Raw genomic sequence first — 19,587 nt, 5'->3', positions numbered from 1 at the left:
AAATTTAGAAATCTAAATTAAAAAAAAAAAAAAAAAAAAGGGGGGCAGAATATGTTATTATGGACTAGTTTTTTGGCCAGATATTACAGTTTAAGAGTTCAAACGCCTTAACGGAAGATTAGTTTTTTTTATAAACGTACAGCATTTTACTTTACAAAATGTTAATTTATGGACTCTAGTATCAATAACATGTATTATTGTTATGTTTTTATCAGCTGTTTGGACTCTTGTTCTGGCGGCACCCATTCACTGCAGAGGATACAATTAATATAATGTATTAATGTACATGGAAACAGAAAACTTCAGTCCATGATGGGATTTTACAAAGTGCTCTTTATTATGAACAGTTTATCTTTGTAATATGCCACTTTGGGTCCACAAAAAATATATATGTTTTATTTACAAACGGGTGTTTGATGTAACATAAAACAGGATAGGAAAAAGACATACAAAAAGACAAAAAAAGTAGAAAAGTACAAAAGCCACCCAATAAACAAATGAGCAAAAGGTTAATTATTGCATGTCAAAAGACTAAGCTTCCATTGCTTTAGAACTGAAGTCTATATCTTCAGATTACTGGCTGGAAGAGTGCTCTTGTCTAAATCGTCAAAATATGGATGTGTCATTGCTTGCCGTGCTGAGATCCGCTTAGGAGGGTCATAAATCAGCATTTTCTAAACAAAAAGACAAAATAAAAATGAATATGTAAGAAAAGAAAGAGACAAAACCAAGCAGGTAAGTAGGACACCAGTACGTTAGGACGCCGTTTTACCGTGAGCAGGTCAATGCCGTTCTTGTCCAGGTTTTTCACAGTATTGGCCAGATTCCCAGATTTCCACTTTGGGAAGGTATTCTTATAATCTGGCAGCGACTCAACATCTGGCCAGACATCATTGTTAGGGGTTCCAAGAGTCCTAGATATAAATAAAACCACAGAAAACATCTAATTTGTTTGCAAGTAGCTGGTTGTAGCTTCACAGTATTGTATAGTACACTATTATTAATATTCAGAGTTATGAAGTTTTTAAACACTTTTTAGCAGGTACTCATTAAATTGACGTGAGCGTATTGTATCTGTCCGCGGCCTGCACAAGCTGAACGGCTGCCCATGTCCTACGCACAGATTTCAAAATACTTCCACACAAATGACATAGCGAAGGATTAAAATGTAATTTGTGCACGCGGGTGCACTTCTGGAGAAAATTGGCCGAGAAAAAAAAAGAAAAAAAGAGACAAAAACCGTCCGATTGCTGATCGCATATTTTAAGCAAAAACCTGCTGGTTCCGATTTATGGGCGGTCAACTAGTGATGGGAAGTTCGATTCTTTTCCTCCTCTGTTCTCAAAACGGACACGTCCGAAAGAAACGGTTTTGGTTCAGTGTACTGATGATCCGAAAACCGATGCAACCGGTTCTTGACTCGAGAACGAGAATCACTCTAACCGACACGTGCTGCAGTTCAGTATAATCAGCGGCTCTACTCGTGTTCATGTTCTGTTTACTACAAACTCAATTTGTGAATGTGTCATCATTAACTATAAATACAGTACACATATTTCATAAATCATCCCTTATTCCTATTAAACATAGAGTCTTTAGAGTTCTTAATTATTGTCCAACTTCCCTGAAACCCCCTCTGGCCTATTCATAATCTACAATATACAGATTAGAAACATTCATCTTAAAAAATAATAATAATAATAATAATAAAAATGTATATAGATCTTTTATCACACTTTCCGAAATACTTTACACGCATGCGCAGTAGCATCAGTTCATCGGTTCTCAAATCGGACGTGTTCGAAAGAAACGGTTTTCGTTCAGTGTACTGGTGATCCGAAAACCGATGCAACCGGTTCTTGTCTCGAGAACGAGAATCAGCTCATCGGTTCTCAAATCGGACGCGTCCGACAGAAACGATTCTCAGTTCAGTGTACTGGTGATCCGAACACCGATGCAACCGGCTCTTGACTCGAGAATGAGAACTGCTCCAGCAGAGGGCGTGTTCGTTCGTCATCTGGCTCGGCTTGGTGTTCATCTTCAGTTCGGTCTACACAGCAGTTCAGTCAGTGTACTGTTTGAGTAAATGAATTACTCTGGGATATTGGTTTATTCTGACTCAGAGGGAGTGTCAGTCACGTTAAAAAAGTTAACATCTTAAGTAATTTGTGGATTAATGCTTATTGGAGACGTGAGCCGTTTCAAACGATTCAGTTCGATTTGGTGAACTGGTTCAACCGGTTCACTAAGAAGAGCCGGTTAAATTGAACGAATCGTTCACGAATCGGCCATCACTACGGTCAACCGGTGCATCCCTAAATTTTAGTGACTTAAAGTGATAAATATAATTAAATAAAAGTAAAAATAGGGGAAAAGAGCAAGCATAAGTATCTAATATTTAAACATTAACATGCCAATACATTAAAAAAATCTTTAAGGGTGTACCAAAATGAAAATTCTGGATGCACTTGGCCAAAAACCGAAAGCGAAAATGCTTTGTAATGATTATTTATTATTTTATTAAACAAAGTAATTTTGTAAGACTTTTTAATATAACTAAATTGTAATGATAATAAAAAAAAAAACCTGCATATTTTTTTTTTACTGAAAGTAACAATAAAATTGGACAGAATTTATAATATTAGTAACATGACAATAATGTTCATTAGTTAACAACTCTAGTTAACATGAACGAATAAATAATACTTCTTCAGCATTTATTAATCTTAGTTAATGTTCATTTCAACATTTACTATTACAATCAACAGTAAATGCACTCTGGATTAACTTCTCATTAACCATTCTCATGAACTAACATTAGAAAAGATAATAATAATAAATACTGTAATAACTTTATTGTTCATGTTAGTTAATAAGCTACATTACCTAATGGAACCTTATTGTAAAGGGTTACCTTAATATTAAATATCAATATATTATTTTTATACACTCGTAGAGCGGAATATTGAGCTCCCTGAAAATCTTTTAATACTGTCAGACAAATGATGTAACCAATACATTATGGAAGTCTTAGCATGCATGCAACTATCAAAACTGTTCCAGAAGTCTGTATACCTGAAGATCCTGAAGAGCTGGTCTATTTCTGAGTCTCCATGGAAGAGAGGTTTCTTTGTAGCGAGTTCGGCAAAGATGGTACCAATACTCCAGACGTCTACTGGTGTGGAATAACGTGAGGCCCCCAGCAAGACTTCTGGAGCTCTGTACCACAGAGTGACCACCTGTGTAATCGGACAGTGAGAATAAACACATCAGCGTGATTGTTTACTGACCGCTTTAAGAAAGGAGGAGAAATTACTCTCATGTACCTCATGTGTGTACACTCTGACCGGGACTCCAAAGGCACGTGCCAGCCCAAAGTCTGCCAGCTTAATCACACCTTTATTATCAATCAGCAGATTCTGGGGCTTTAGGTCACGATGCAGAACCCTGCGACAGTGGCAGAACAGAATCCCCTCAAGGATCTGATACAGGTAACTCTACAGAGAGGACACACACATAAAAGCTACAGTTACTTCCAGGAGTCTGAGCCTGGGACCTACTGCACAATCCAGACATAAATCAATACAAAACATCTGGGAAAGTAGTAGAATTTATACATTGGAGTATAAAAAAAGTAATCTGAATAGTGTTAAATGTACATGATCAAAAAAAAGAAAAAAAAACTGTTTCAGTCTTAAGTGTCACATGATGCTTTAAAAATATTTCTAGTTTGCTGATTTGGTGCTCTGCTCAAGTAACATTTCTTATTTAAGTGTTGAAAACAGTTGTGCTGCTTACTATTTATGTGGAAACAGAGACGCAATCTTTCTTTGATGAATAGAAAGTTTAAACTAAAATGTAGAAAAAATATTTGTAACATCTTTTTATCTTAATATCTATTTTTATCAATTTAATGCATCCATGCTGAACAAAAGTATTAATAAAAAAAAAAAACTTCAAACAGTGGTGTATTATAGAAAGCAGACCCATTAAGCACTACAACGGTTTCACAGGTCTATGCTGGTAAAAAGGGAATTTAAAATAAGATTTGAATACTGAGGGTCTTTTTTTAATTTAAAAAGTTGTGATGTAAATAAAGGAAAATTTTAAAATTCTGCACCATTTATTAATCAAATAAGCTAAGGTTTTATGGTTTAATATTGCACAACATTTAATGCACCTTGACAAGCATGGGATCCATGAACTGGCCTGATGGGATGGAGTCCAAGTACTTCTTCAGATCCATGGACAGAAATTCAAACACCAGGTATAACTTTGACTCCTGCATCAATACATCCAGCAGGCTGTAAAAGGCAAGGCAAAAAAAAAAACCAACAACAAAAAAAGGAAATAATACAGAGTTTATTCCACACATAAAGCAGCGATGAAACTGTAAACCATAATTTTCCAAAGCAGCTGTTTGTTGCACTTACATTTTAAAATATAGTAAAATAGAAAACAAAATTTAGCATTACTAGTAGTAATAGTTATTATGAGTTGTAATAATTTCACAATACTACTGCTTTTACCACATTTAATAAATAAATGCAGCACCTGGGGAGCATAAGAGATCTCTTAAAAACATTACTACAAAAACAAAAACTTTTGAACAGTAGTGTACACAGAGTGTACATATGTAATTTTGATAAATGTGTCAGTCTTACCGTACAACGTTGGGATGCTGGAGCTCCTTGAGGAGGGAGATTTCTCTGACAGCGGTGCTAGGAACCCCCTCCTCCTCACTCTCCAGGCGGATCTTTTTCATAGCAACCACTTGTCCAGTGGTTTTATTCCTTCCCTTATATACCACACCATATGTACCTAAGGAACAAACATGCATACGGATTTCCATTAGACATACATACATACACATACACACACATATATATATATATATATATATATATATATATATATATATATATATAAAGGACTCTCATATTCTGCCTCGAAACAACAAACTCTGAGAAAGAGGCCAGGAGACAACACTAGACAGCTGACTCTACACAAAGACAAATTCAACTTTACCTTCACCAATTTTCTCTATCTTCAGATAGTCATCCATTTTCTCAATACTTTGAAGGGGGAAAAATTGAAAAAGTACATTAATAACAGCTGAACATTCTGATACTATAAAAATAATGTATCTCCAAAAATATGTCAAACAAACTTGTCTTTTTCTTTTCAATATACTCGCTCAGGATTGTTATTTTAAACACAAGTTTAGTTACCGTCTAATGTAAGAGGTGCTATGTATGTAAAGTAAATAAACATCGACATAATAAGCTATGAAAGGCAGAATATATCTGACCTTTACAATTGTTATTCTTGACATAGCAAACATTATCATAAAATGAAGTGAAATTTCAGATGATTAATAATTTTGTGCTTATAAAAACACTCATTTTTTATATCGATGTTCTGCCAAAGAAACAATGAGGCCACTTTAAATCCAGATGCATCAGAAACTTAAAGACCAATACCATGGACCATGTCTGTAAACCATATTAATCAAGCGATTGTTCTGAAATTTTGAATACAATATAAAGTACAAGTTGAAGTTAAATGGCTCAGGAGGTTTTTTTCTCAGGGGGGCCTGAGCAAACTGAAAACGTTCAACGGATCAGAATCAGTTTGGACAACAGTCAATCATTTCCATATATTAAAACTCACCTTCTCTGTAAGTATATCGAATATGGATGAATAATCAAACTCTTCTATTTTCCTTCCAATATCTTTATGAAATCTTTGAGAACAGAGAAAGCGTGAGGATGTTGTGTATCTCACTGATCTGCGAGTTCCTTGATTCAAACTGGCCGCGTAGACGTAATTCAAAAGCAGCCAATCGGAGTGCTCGGTGGACTTCAAACTAACCAATCAGATGATAGGACGGTTAAGAACGGGAGTATGTTGTCTGTACGCGTGTGAGTGTGAGTGCGCCTGCTCGGTTTGTTCATTTAATATTGTGCAGGTACCGTCATTTTTCACGTTTTTCTACTATGTTCATTGCTACAGAATCACTGGTAGTGTTTTCAAAAAACAATTTTCTCCTTCCACTCTATAGGTTGTCCTAAAAGACCATACTGAAAGCACCCTTTCAGTTCATGATGTTCAGTGCTACTGACATGTGAGTGTTTTTAATTCCGAAAAATGTCCAATATACGACACATACAGTACGTATAATTACACTGTTTGTACAAAACATGTTTGGTTTGTGTGTGGTCTGTCAGGGTCAGTAGACACATGCACATACAAAGATGCAATACTCTGTTTCACCACGTGGCCTCGCTGTCGAACTGCTACTGCTGTGTATAGTGAGTGTAAATCAGATGTCCACCAGAGAGGGCGCTGTCGTGTACGTCAGTGTGTTGACATCATCATTATTTCTCTCGCCCGCCAGACATAGAGACAAAAGTGTGGTGTACAGAAAGTAACGAAATTAATATGCTATTCAAATGTGCATATATTACTAGTCTCTTTAGCGTTGTCTGTACAGAAACTTCTGATGTTCGATCACAAAGTGAAAACAAAAATTATGAAAAAGTTAGTTTTTTAACTCCTCGAAAGAACTATTAAAAAACAAGCTCTCAAAAGGCCAATGAAGCATAACTAGGCTGTCTAATTACAGATAAATAAAGGAGGGCTAGTCACCCGGATAAAATCTCAATTTAAACCCAAATCCTCAGAGGTAAACACTTTAATTAAAGAAGTGATTAGTGGCAAATTATTAAAATGCACATTTGAGCCGCCCTGATTGGGTGAAGGAATTAACACTTTCCCCTGGTTTCACAGACAGGGCTTAAGACTAGTCCTAGACTAAAATGTAAGTCTGAGCTGTTTCCACTGAAATAAACTTGCACTGACTGATCTTAAAAATATATCAGTGCCTTTTTAGTTTTAAGATGGACATTTTTTCTAAGCATGTTTATAAAAATTACTTAAATGTCCTAATTGATCTATGGTCTAATCCTGGCTTAGTATAAGCCCTGTCTGTGAAACCGGGCCTTAAAGTGTAATAGAAGGACTCACACTCTTGATTGTTATTGTTGCCTTTATTCTTATATAATGTAAGTATACATGTATATATGTTACATACATGTAAATGATAATGTATCCTGTTTTAGTTCAGGTTTTTTATCTCCCTGTTCCTGTAGGGGTGTATTTTATGAACATCTCTTATTATATGTCTACTTAACAAATAAAAAATACATTGAAATTAAATATTGATTAAATATTGATTTGAGTTGAAATTATTTTATTATAAGAGTGATATAACAAACATACATGTAGGATGGTCAGTGATACATTTTAGTGGTCATTGTACATTGTGACTCATTTAGATTCTGTTTTCAATGTTTTTATTATTCTTTTGAAAACATTTTTTTCCATTTTAATTTTCGCTCAAATGTTTGTTTTTTTGTGTGTGGTTTTGTCATTTTATATGATTTTTATTTTTTAATATGTATATATAATATGTATATATTATTAATTATTAGTGCTGTCAAATGATTTATCGCATTTATTCGCATACAGTAGAAAAGTTTTGCATAATATGTGTGTGTTCTGTGTATATTTATTGTTATATATAAATAAATAAGTAAATACATGTAAATATTTTCAAAACATATATTGTATGTGTATTTATATATATAAATACACACACATACAGTATATATTTTGAAAATATTTACATGTGTTTACATGTCTATATTTATATAAATATAATTTATATTATAAATAAAATATATTTAAAATATAAACTAAATATCTTTCTGAAATATATACATGCATGTGTGGGTTTTCATATATACATAAGAAATATACACAGCACACGTACATATATTATGTAAACAAAAACATTAATTTTTTATGCAATTATGATTAATAATTTAATTATTAACATATTTTGATTTTAGTACTTTTATTACATCAAGTTTATTTATTACATCAAAACTATAAAATCTAACTAGCTGAAATGAGATAGCTAAGTTTTCATTAGAAATATTAAAAAAGTATATTTTATTTAAATCTAAAATCCTTTATTTATAAATTTTTTAATTTTAGTTCAGTTCATGTTTATTTCAAGTAATAAAGTTCTTTATATATATATATATATATATATATATATATATATATATATATATATATATATATATATATATATATATATATAAAATTACAAATATATTTTAATATATATATTAGTATATATTATGTATTAGTATATATATATTAGTTTTAGTTAACTATAATAATAAGCCACAGTACATGTTATTGCCAATGTCTTTGTCTATTAATACACTAGAGTCTAGTCCGTCTATGAAAGAGACAGAGATATTGAAACACACACACAGACACTGTCTTTCCAGTCCAGCTGTGAGAGACTTCTGCCTCTGAGCCATATACTCAGCAGGAGTCTTCAGGGAGGAAGATGAACCTTGTGTTAGACCTTGTGAGAGAAAGACAGGATGTGTGTGTGTGTGTGTTTACATGAGTGTGTTTTTGAGAGAAAGGTGTGCTGAAAAAGAAAGAGGTCATGATGAGGGGGGTTGAGAGTGGGGTACTGAACTAGAGACGGAGGAGTGGGTAAATGCTACAAATAGTTTTTAGGACACTGAGATTTTGGGGCAAGGGAGGGCTGTTGTGTGTCTGAGTGACTGTATGTGTGTGTCAGTGTTTATGTCATATGTAGGACAAATAAAGGACCAAAGAGGATTCCCTCACCTAGATTTCATGTTTCACATGACCTTCATGTGTGATTTACAGCTGCAATTAATCCAATTAAATATATACAGGGAGAAACACTGAGAATAAAAATTGTCTGATTATGTCAAAACCTTTACTTCAAAGCTTTTACATTAAACTGCTTACATGACTTGCATGCATTGTCAGTTTAATGAACATAATGGACAATATGGTGCATGCAAACACACTCAGTAGCCCCTTTCACACATACAGACTTTACTAGTAAATTACCATTGTGAACAGGACCATTTAAAAAATACCAGTAAATTCATTCCGTCTATTTATGAGTAACGGAAGTGGTAACATAAAGTGGGAAATTACCAGTATTATGCAGGTGTGTGAACACAGAATGAAGATTCCTGGTATAAGCATATAAGATGTCTAGCATAGTCTCTTTCAAGGGCTGCTTCCGAAAGCCTAGGCAGCTGACTTGCCAACCCCGCTGCCTTATGAGGCAATGTCTTTACAGGCAGTGTTTTTGCACTAAGGTACCTAATGAAACTGATTTCAGACAGGCTTCGTTCTGAGGCAGCATAACGGTTTAATGATCTACAACAAAATAGAACGAAATTTGGTGATAACCAAACAAATATTTAATTATTATGATACAGATTTTTTGCTATAAATAACATCAAAAGTGCAAAAAGTTTGTCATAAATATACATTTACACACAAACTGAACACCAAATGCAACTTTCAGATGCCATCTTTATTTTTTAGCTCAACCATCACTGAATGGAACGCACAGGATTGTGGGATATCAAAGACAGCGAAGGACACATCTATGCTGCCTTCAAAATTCGATCAGAAGAAGCTACCTCTGGAGACAGGAAGTGAAGCAGAATTTGGATTCGGATGTGCCTTGATGCCTTCCTTTCTTGCCTCTTAAAGGGTTAGTTCATCCAAAAATGAAAATGATGTCATTAATGACTCACCCTCATGTCGTTCCAAACGCGTGAGACCTCCGTTCATCTTCGGAACACAGTTTAAGATATTTTAGATTTAGTCCGAGAGCTTTCTGTCCCTCCATTGAAAATGTGTGTACAGTATACTGTCCATGTCCAGAAAGGTAATAAAAACATCATCAAAGTAGTCCATGTGACATCAGAGGGTCAGTTAGAATTTGTTGAAGCATCGAAAATACATTTTGGTCCAAAAATTACAACTTTATTCAGCATTGTCTTCTCCGTGTCTGTTGTGTGTTCACGATGCTGCTGATGCATGACACTGCTGATGTGTTTTCTGGTGCGCCCAATAACAAAGATTACATGTCAGCAGCGTTGTACATCAACAGCATCACTGCAGTGTTGTGAACAATAAATATAAGCTTTTAATAACGCTATTTGAGCAAAAATAACAACATTTATGACACAACTGTTGTCAGATTTCTTTGGTATTTTTAAATATGAAATTTAATCGTGAGCTTAGTGAACCTTTTTGAGAATTTGATGTTTCCCCATTTTCAAAGATGGCAGATGAGGGGCTTCGATCTGAAGCGTGCTTTACCAGTAAAAAGATGGAACATTTTTGCTTGTGCGCACAGCAGATTTTTGTATTTACAGCAATTTACTATTATTACTGTGTGAAAGAGACCACAGTGTTGCAAAATGCATTGCATGACTGAAATATACATAAATGTATGCATATACATAGATTTAAATAATACTGCTCGTAAAATGCTTACAATATCTTAATATTTTGTATGAGAATCATCCATCTCTCTCTCCATTCGCTCAACAGACTCTCTGACATTCCTACCCAGGCTTTGTTGCCATGGTGAAAGCATGTGGTTTCCTGGCGTTGCCATGGGGATTTCCTCCTTGAACATTTCTTCAGCAATCATACGCTTGTCTTTTCATGATTTATTCCTTTTCTCTCTCTCAATCACGTTTCCGTCTTTCCCTGTGATGGTCTCCCCTGCTGAGGAACCCGGGTGATAGTTGGTGTAAAGGACAGTTGATGAGTCTGGATTCCCTTGTAGGTGAAGGTTTTCTCAGGGTGACCTTGAGCGAGCATGACCTCATTGGCTTTCAGTCTCCTGTCACGTATGGAGACAGATTTGCACAAATGAGACTACACCTTGAGCAAAAATGATCATCTAACGGGCATATTATAGCACCCACTCTCTCTTCACCCCCACACGCACATTATATGAGTTTCTGGTGCTTGCATTTATCAGCAGGTTCCTGAGGTAAACATGCTGTTGTGCTAACGAGCCTCATTATGGCAGCGGTCTTATTAAATGGCCTCTGGGTTAAACAACATGAGATATGCCGTGATGTTTAATCTCTTTGCCGCTTTTTCCTATTAACTCTAACATATATTACAAAATATCCTGTGGCCTTCACCTCACAGCTGATTTTGGTGAATAATTTGACAACCTTAAATTATGAGAATAAGACTAATGTTTAATGTGTAATATGACGATTTTATTTAAAATTAATTCATATTTATTAGCCACAAATAATCAGCATTATGTTTTTTTCCTAGATGTATTATGTGGTTGTACAAATTTAAAAAATGCCAATTGTACATTGTGCTGTGATTATTCATTTTATTTAATTTATGCATTTGGTAGATGATTTTTCTGCATTTAAGGTCTAGTTCTAAATAATATTCTGTCATTTTCTTGATTTTTAACATTTCATGAGAATTTCAAAACCCTTCCCTGGGAAAAAGTCATTTTCTTATTGTTTATTTTGTTTTTTAAATTTTTACACATTATAAAAACAAGACAAAAAATGTAATTAAGTGTTTTTCTTACCCCATTAACATTTTTTCTTGTTGTAAGCTTTAATTAAGCAAAAAAAGATTTGCTTTTGTGCATTTTATGCTTGAAACATGTTATCAAATTTTAAGATACATTCTCTATTTCTCTCACTTGCAATGAAAGAAATACTTGAACACATTATTCACATTGAATCACACTTTTTTTTCTTTTTTTTTTTTTTACAGCTCATTGACATTTAGTTATATCTAAAAATAAGAAATAGTTTTTACAGTGGTTACTGAAAATCCTGCTCCAGGGTCACATGCCTTATTCATTGTAAAATTACTAATACACATGAAATAATATATGACAAGTTGTTACATTGTTTGACAGCTGTGAAAAGCCCACATTTAGGATAATGAGCTAAAACTTTGGGCAATAGAATTGTTTATTTCTAATAGTCATTTAAAAAATACACTGTTCAAAAGTTTGCAACCGCACACTGGTGAGCATACACGACTAAATAAATTTTACCCAAACATAGTACAGTATATTTATCCTTATTAATTATAAATTTCAGAATACACATTGGCATTTGGTTATATCTGAAAATAAGAACATGTTTTTACGTTGAAGTTACTGATTATCCTGCTTCAGGGTCGTTGAAACATATAAGGTAATTTGAGTGAGATAAGTGTTAATTAAATAATTTTCTTAATGCCTGCAAATTAAATTGATACAATCTGAAAGACACTAGCAAGCAGAGTCTGCTCTGGTCATTTCCAGCCTTGTAGCGCTTTCCTTTAGTATGTATGTTTGTGTGTGTGATTTGTAAAGGCACATCACAGCAGGTGTTCTTACATAATATTACTGTGAAGTGGACAAAAATAAACCTGTATACCTCCCCCCAAACCTTCTTCTCAAATTTCTATTGAGGAAACGCTGTCATCCCCAGATCTAATCCATTAGTCTCTAAATCAGTGTTGTTTGGCTCAACTGGATTCTTCCCACCAGACAGTTTCTGTCACAAGACAGTTCAAGGTCTAAATGTGTTGACAAATACCTTTGTTCATTGAACAGCCTTTCTAGTTGGTGTATATTTGTGTATCGAGTATGTTGTTTATGGTTTGGAAACTTTGGAGTATATGTGAAGTCCTTTCAACACCATTATCTACACATTACTTTCTCTCCTCCTCTCTTTCTGTCTCGGTTTGTCTATTTGACCGCTAATAAAGGTCACTTCCTCTTCACTAATCCCATAGTATGCAGTGTATGTGGGCTCAGGTTTTGTTTGCGTGTATGAGTGTTTGTATGCATTTGGAAACAGTGACTGTGAGAGTCAACAGTGAGGACATAGATTTAAATTTAAAAAGGCAGACTAATTTTTATGTAAAATGTATGTCATTTTCATGTATGTCTTAGAATGACTTTCTATGTCTGTGAGTCTATACTGTATTATTTATTAAATGGATTGTACTGATAGTGTATGCTGATTGGTCAATATAGTGTTCATAGTAAAACAGACATTTTTAATTAGATGTTCTGATTTTAAATTTTGATAAGATGTTGATGAGATGACTTCATTGTAAAATGACTATAAATACACAGTGTATAATATGACATTGTATCTTTGGTTAGCATAATGATCTAAGATATTTGGCAGAATAATTGTTTATTCCAATACTTATTTTTAGAAAAATACACTGTTCAAAATTGGAGGTCATTAAGATTTATTTATTTATTTGTAAATAAATAGATACTTATATCAATGCAAGTATGCACTCAATTGATCAAAGTGGCAGTAAAGACATTCAGAGTGTTGCATATTATAATACTTTTAAATAAATTGAATCAGAAATTAAAATGTAATTATTTTTTTTTAACTTAGTTTTACTACTCCGTGCCTCTCATATGTTAATGATTATAGCATGCACTATAGGCTGAGAGATGCTGTCCCCTGTTTTTCTCTATTTCAAGACTTTCTACTGTTTTGCATTCCTTTCCTCCTGCTTCACATTTGTCTGTAAATGTTGGCCTTAACCCCACTCTCTCTGACCTGACCAAACACATTTGGGTAGCACACATTAATCAGACTTGCTTTAGCTGACTTTTTCTCTCTCTCCATCTCTCTCGCTCTCTGACAGAACAGACCAATGGATTTCGTTCTGTGCTCTGCTGTGGTCAGCTGCTCTGTTTTATCTACCTGGCCTTTGTCATGCACATTTACACAGACCTTTATTAGGTTTTTTGGAGCTGTGAGAGAGTTGTGTTGTATTAGCTTTGGGTCAGCAGGTTGGAAAGGCTTTGTTAGGGTTCTCATACTGACTTCCCACTCTTTCCCTTAAAGTGCCGCTCTGAAAACGTCCCTGCCCACAGAGAGTTGGCAAGCTTTATCATTTCTGCTCTGATTTTTGCAACTCATATTTATGATGAATTTTAGTCGGTTACTGCCACTGGAAACATTATTATTTGCAACTTAACAAAATGGGCATTAAAAAATAATGGGCTGCTCATCCTTAGTCTCATTTTACAGTCAATATAGAGTCAGTCTCATAAAATGAATGTGATGTTGTGTTGAAATGCATCAACACACTCTCATGGCAATTTGTAACTGTTTTCATTTTGGCCAGTTGGTGTTATTTGTGCATTTTCTTACAGTCTAAGTTTAGGAGTGAACTAATTTGCAAGGCCTGTCTGAATCGCATCGGCACTGACCAGACCGATCAGTGTGGCATCAAAGTACTGCGAGAGTGATTGGAGACCAGGTGACTCTTTATCCTTTTGCTTTGCTCTCGCGGTACTTGATGTCATACACCAGTCTTGAACGGTGCATGTTTAAAGATACTTGCAAAGATGGCCATTTTGACGTACAAGTATGTGTATTTAACTGTTCAAGGCAGTGGCAAAAATAATAAGTCCAATATTCCTTCACTCTATGAGCACCATCTTCATGTGCTCAGTGCACGCATATAGCAAAATTAATTATTTTTCACTGTTGATTGTGTTTCAACAGCTTAAAATCACTTGTTTTTAAACCACAATACTTAAAAACGCATGCATGTTTAGTAACCACATAGCTCAGAAACGTCACATGAGCATGTAACCGCGATAGAGACGATAGTGAATGGACTGTGGTGAATGGGATCAAAGTTGATATTGTTGCAATTTTAATTTTATGTTGCATTGATTTCAGTGCCTTGGGAAATGTTATTGTGAGTCATTAGAAAGGGTTTTAATAGCTACCATGGTAGTGAACTATGTATATCATGGCATTTACACCAGTGTGATTTTAATATTATTTATATACAGTTATAGTATTTATTGATATTTTGAGTTAGAATTTTTACCATAGCTAAAACACCATGATCATTCTATTAGTGCTTTCAGGGGGTCCTGAGGTTTCATTTTATATAAAATTCCACAAAGACCTTTTATTTCTCAGCAAAGCATCATATTACAGATCAGCATGTACAAAGTATGTTTGAACAAAAATAGTGATCATAGTTCTGGCTTAACCTGGTGACAGCGTGAGCAGCAGCTCTGGTGTGAGGCAACCAGGGGAACTAAAAAGAGCTTTTCACCACTGTCTATTAGGGATGTCTGTTGCCACGGTTACCCATGACATCTCTTTTCCTGGAAATGCAAACGCACAGTCACTGGTTTCTTTCTTTCTTCACTCTCTTTCTTGCAGCATCAGATCTTCCACAGGAGGTAAGAGCCATCTCTTGTTCACCCTGACACCCTCTCTCTCTCTCTCTCTCTCTCTGGCTGATGGTGCTAAGGGAAAATCACACATTATTCACAGGTTCCTAAAAGCGTACAAGTGGGCTGGCAAGAGAGTGTAACCATGGTGATGGGGTAATGGAGTGATCACCGTAGCAGCATGGCTTGACAGGTGGATGGAAGAATTAACAAGACTTGTGATTATGTCTCTCTCTGTCTGTAACTGGCCAATCCATGTCTCTCACTTAATCAGAGACTGCTATATTTTTAAACAAAATTAGCAACACAAAAAGGAATGAGACCATCAGCACTGCTTAGTATACCCTCAAGACACCAATGTCACTGTAATTTTGAACCCACGGTTATAGTCATCATAGCCCCACTTTAACGGCTCATCGTACTTATGATATTTAATATAGTGGTATTCAACTTGCAGCTGTTATCACATAATAAAGATCTATAATATTCAGTAGTTAAATATTAGATATTTGCTGGAAAGTTAAACAGAGAAATAGCAAGATTTGTGAACATAAGACTTTAAGAGAGTTCAAATGTGTGTGTGTTAGAGAGTCTGTGTATTTCAGAGCTGACGGGGCACTTGATCACTGAGGCAGAGCCAGACGGTCACTTTGGAAAATAAGCTCTGGATACCCAGACTCCCAGAGAAGGAGTGAAAGAAGCTGAATCATATATAGACATTCACCGGAAAATAAGTGGGCAGCGCACACAGACCCTGAGCTCTGGTGCTTATTAGAGTAATGCAAATCTTGGACTCCCCATGGGAATCGTGAGGCAAGGCATCATTAAATATTTCTTTATGATGGACATTATGATGATTTAGGACAAATTAACACACATTTATCCTTTTTTTACTTTTTCTGCTAAAATATTTCCTTTCATGTTTCGTTACACTTTAGTACAGAGACCAATTCTCACTATTAACTAGTTGCTTATTTGCATGCCTATTATTAACATATTGGCTGTTTCTTAGTACTTATAAAGCACATGTTCTGTATGATCATATTTTGCATCCCTAATCCTATACCCAATACACAAACTTAACTACCTTACTTACTACAGTAACCATTAATAGGCAGCAAATTAGTAGTTTATTCAAGCAAATGTTGTAGGTAATGGTTTGTTAATAGCAAAAATTATTACAAATATTTTCATTGTATTTATTTTAAATTATGTATTTTAAATTATGTATTTTTTTATTGAATATAATAGTCTTTAAGTGGTCTTTAAAGAAGAAATGATTTTTTCATATATTTGAAAGTAGTTAGTTACGCTCACCAAGGCTACATTTATAAATCAAAAATACATTAGAACTGTAATAATGTGAAATATTAGAATTTAAAATAACCGTTTTCTGTTTAAAAATATTTTTAAATGTAATTTGTTCCAGTGATGGCAAAGCACGCAATTTTCGGAATCCATTATTCTAATATATTATTTTTTTTGCTCAAGAAAAAATGTAACATTACTATCACATTTGAAATGTATGTAATCTGCACTCTTAAAAATAAAGGTTCTTTACTGGCAGTGATTGTTCCTTGCAACCTTTCCATTCCACAAAATGTTCTTTAAAGTGACAAAGGTTCTTCACACTATGAAAAAATGGTTCTTTTTTTAACTGTTCACTGAAAGGTTGTTTGTGGAACCAAAAAATGGTTCTTCTGTGGCATCACTGCAAAACCCTATACTTTCTGAACCTTTACTTTCAAGTGCTACAAGTGCTACATTTGTGGAAACCACAATACATTTTTTGTTAAACTTTATTTAATTTAATGTGTCCTTGTTGAATAAAAGTAATAATTCTAATTTATAATAATAATAATAATGTTTTCTTCTAGAAAGAAGTGACGGACTGACTGGCATAGAAATTCTGTGTAAACACATAGTATATTTGCACTTTGATGAAGCTTCCATGCAGTGCAAATTGTACCATAATATAACTAACCATAATGTAACTGACTAATAGTGCCATGAGATGGCCCTGAGACAGGGTCATTATTCCCCTTAACCTTTGATCAAGAGGATCATTCTAGACCATGAGGCAGAGAGATGTTTCTGTAGACTGTGAAACTCAGAAGCATTTAGATGTAGTCTAGTGTTCTGAAGAGCTACAGTAGTGTGTAGTTGTCAAGCACTATTAGACTGGGCTTCTTTGTGTTGTGGCATTGTGCTGCTAAAAGCAGCTAAGCTGATTTACATCTGATGTTTTGCTTTGACCTCCATTGTTAAAGAATGGACCGAGACACTCTGTCCAAATTTGCCATGGCACCAATTATTTTTTTCTGTTTGAGTAAGATAATGTCACAAAGTTCATTTTAAATAAAGTTATTTCCAACTGTAATTAAATGTAATGGGACCTTTTCAGGACGAATTAACTTTTTATGCCTTTGTACAACTGAAAATGTTCGAAAATAAAATTACAGCTATCTGGAGTCAAATTCAGTCCCAGTTTTGGATATATAATTGATGTTTGTACTAACTCTTGTCCTCATCTGTAAGTCGCTTTGGATAAAAGTGTCTGCTAAATGAATAAATGTAAATGTAATGTAAATGTAACTCTTAAGGATAATGAACAACAGAACAGAGTGTCACTTATTTCTCTGATTAGTCACGTTGTCACGGCAACTGTCTTTTGGGAGGCCCTGGTGGCCGCACTGAGTGGGATGAAATTCATGAAGCATTTACATACTGCAAAGCTTCTTAATGTTGGTGGAAAAAGATGTGAACAGGATTAGAGTGTCTAAATGAAGGTTTTATTTAACAGAGCTCAGCCAACCACAGCTCAAGCTATGCAAAAGCACACAAGAGTGCATGGCTTGGCTGTGTCAACACTTATGAATGATAGACAGGAGTGTAGTACTTTTTAAACACTGCATATTAATGCAGCTTGAGACTCTTTTGTGTGACTTTGATGAGATCCACATGGATAGATATGATTATTTTAACACACTGGTCACAGAACTATATTTACTTGCTTCTACTGAACTCCTGTTCCTTCTATTTGTTCTGTCACTCTGTCTCATTTTATTCTCACCTCTCATTCTTTTTTTTTCTTTTCTTTTTTGATCTGCAGATATTTGGTCCAACAGCACTGGGAATTTTCTCTGTCAGTATCACTTTGCAGAGTGCATTAGTGGGATTTTTCAGTGAATCTCTCTGTATTACCTCATTATGCCAGTAGGTGGCGACATCTGACATCTTAGTGAGTGAGTAATAAATTAATTCATTCAACTGGTTCGATCAACAACACTGATTCATTCTGGATTTTTTAATGGAGTGTCAGAAAGCTCTCAAGATTTCATAATTTTAATCATTCTCTCAACTGTTTTGTTCAAAAATATTAATTAATGAATAAGTAAGTATTGTTTTTATGAGTGAGTCATTTAAACTTTATTTATTCTACAGATTTTTGATTCATTTATACTAAACTCATTGAATAATTTACCCAACTGAGTCATTGAATCATGTACTCAACTTATTCATTCAGAAACACTGATTCATTCAGTAACAACACACCGCTGCTGCTTTTCTAGAAGCTACCATTTTGACTCTGCAAAAATAGACAAAATAATATTGTGTCTAAATGTAAGTTGGACATCTTATCTTCTATATTAACTATTAACTTATTGTACTGTGTAAAATCAATAGCACATACAATCATGTTTCATATCTGCATATCAGAGTGGCTGTTATTAGGCCAAATTGCTCGTGATATTTCTTATTTTATAGAGTGTTTTGTAAAATCATTATGTTAAATCATTAATTACAGGAAACGTTTGATAGATTGTCATTTGGCTGGTCTAGAAAGTTTCTGAATTTTAATACTGTAATGGACTGGCAGAATGTTGTTCCACCGCACGTTTCAACAAAAGAAAAAAATCAACTCACGTGATCATTAACTATACATTCAAGTTGCTGTTTGTGAGCTACACCCTGTAATTTGTGGCAGGTCCATTAGAAACCGTAGAGACATCTGAAGAGCAAATATTTCTGTACACGGCAGTGTTCATGTATTGTCACATAACCCATGTTTTGTCAAAAATGTATTGCATGTTAGGGGAATGCATGACACTTTGGCGCTGGTCACTGTGATTCTGCATGTTCAGTCTTTATGTACTAAAACAACATTACTGTCAAACAAACCCTAATGATTTTTAGCCATAACCCCCAGAATGTAAACTAAACCTGACCCTGTCAATGTCCATAAAATCTGATGTTTTTCATGTTCAGTTTCTCAATGTCATGTATGGCTTAGTTGGGATTGTAAAAACATACCGAGATGATATTGTATTAGATCTTTGTTTATATTTTATGGTTACAATCCACAGATGGGATGTCTGGGTTTGAAGTCCATAAAACAACTGGGAAGCGTTGTAGACTGCAGATCAGTG

General features: G+C 34.5%; 1 protein-coding gene across 1 annotated transcript; it reads right to left on the bottom strand.

Moving 5' to 3' along the window:
• Positions 1-313: 313 nt before the first annotated feature.
• Positions 314-5,828, bottom strand: cdk1 (cyclin dependent kinase 1). Its single transcript, XM_059520171.1, has 8 exons — positions 5,674-5,828; positions 5,029-5,075; positions 4,665-4,821; positions 4,181-4,304; positions 3,327-3,497; positions 3,076-3,239; positions 773-914; positions 314-674 (listed from the first exon to the last, which is right to left on the bottom strand). Exons 2-8 carry the CDS (start codon positions 5,063-5,065, stop codon positions 561-563), a joined length of 909 nt encoding a protein of 302 aa, XP_059376154.1. The 5' UTR covers positions 5,066-5,075; positions 5,674-5,828; the 3' UTR covers positions 314-560.
• Between the last annotated feature and the right edge of the window lie 13,759 nt (positions 5,829-19,587).

Source organism: Carassius carassius, chromosome 32, assembly GCF_963082965.1.
Source record: "Carassius carassius chromosome 32, fCarCar2.1, whole genome shotgun sequence".
Taxonomy (NCBI): domain Eukaryota; kingdom Metazoa; phylum Chordata; class Actinopteri; order Cypriniformes; family Cyprinidae; genus Carassius; species Carassius carassius.
The sequence above is the reverse complement of the archived record's forward strand: the minus strand, read 5'-3'. Positions and strand labels throughout refer to the sequence as shown.

What these genes read in the sequence shown, in the direction of transcription:
- cdk1 (XM_059520171.1), bottom strand. Translation starts at nt 5,065, where the DNA reads ATGGATGACTATCTGAAGATAGAGAAAATTGGTGAAG. An exon ending in CAGCATCCCAACGTTGTACG is followed by an intron (nt 4,305 to 4,664) that starts GTAAGACTGACA and finishes TGCCTTTTACAG; the next exon opens with CCTGCTGGATGTATTGATGC. An exon ending in TGGATCCCATGCTTGTCAAG is followed by an intron (nt 3,498 to 4,180) that starts GTGCATTAAATG and finishes TCCTCTCTGTAG; the next exon opens with AGTTACCTGTATCAGATCCT.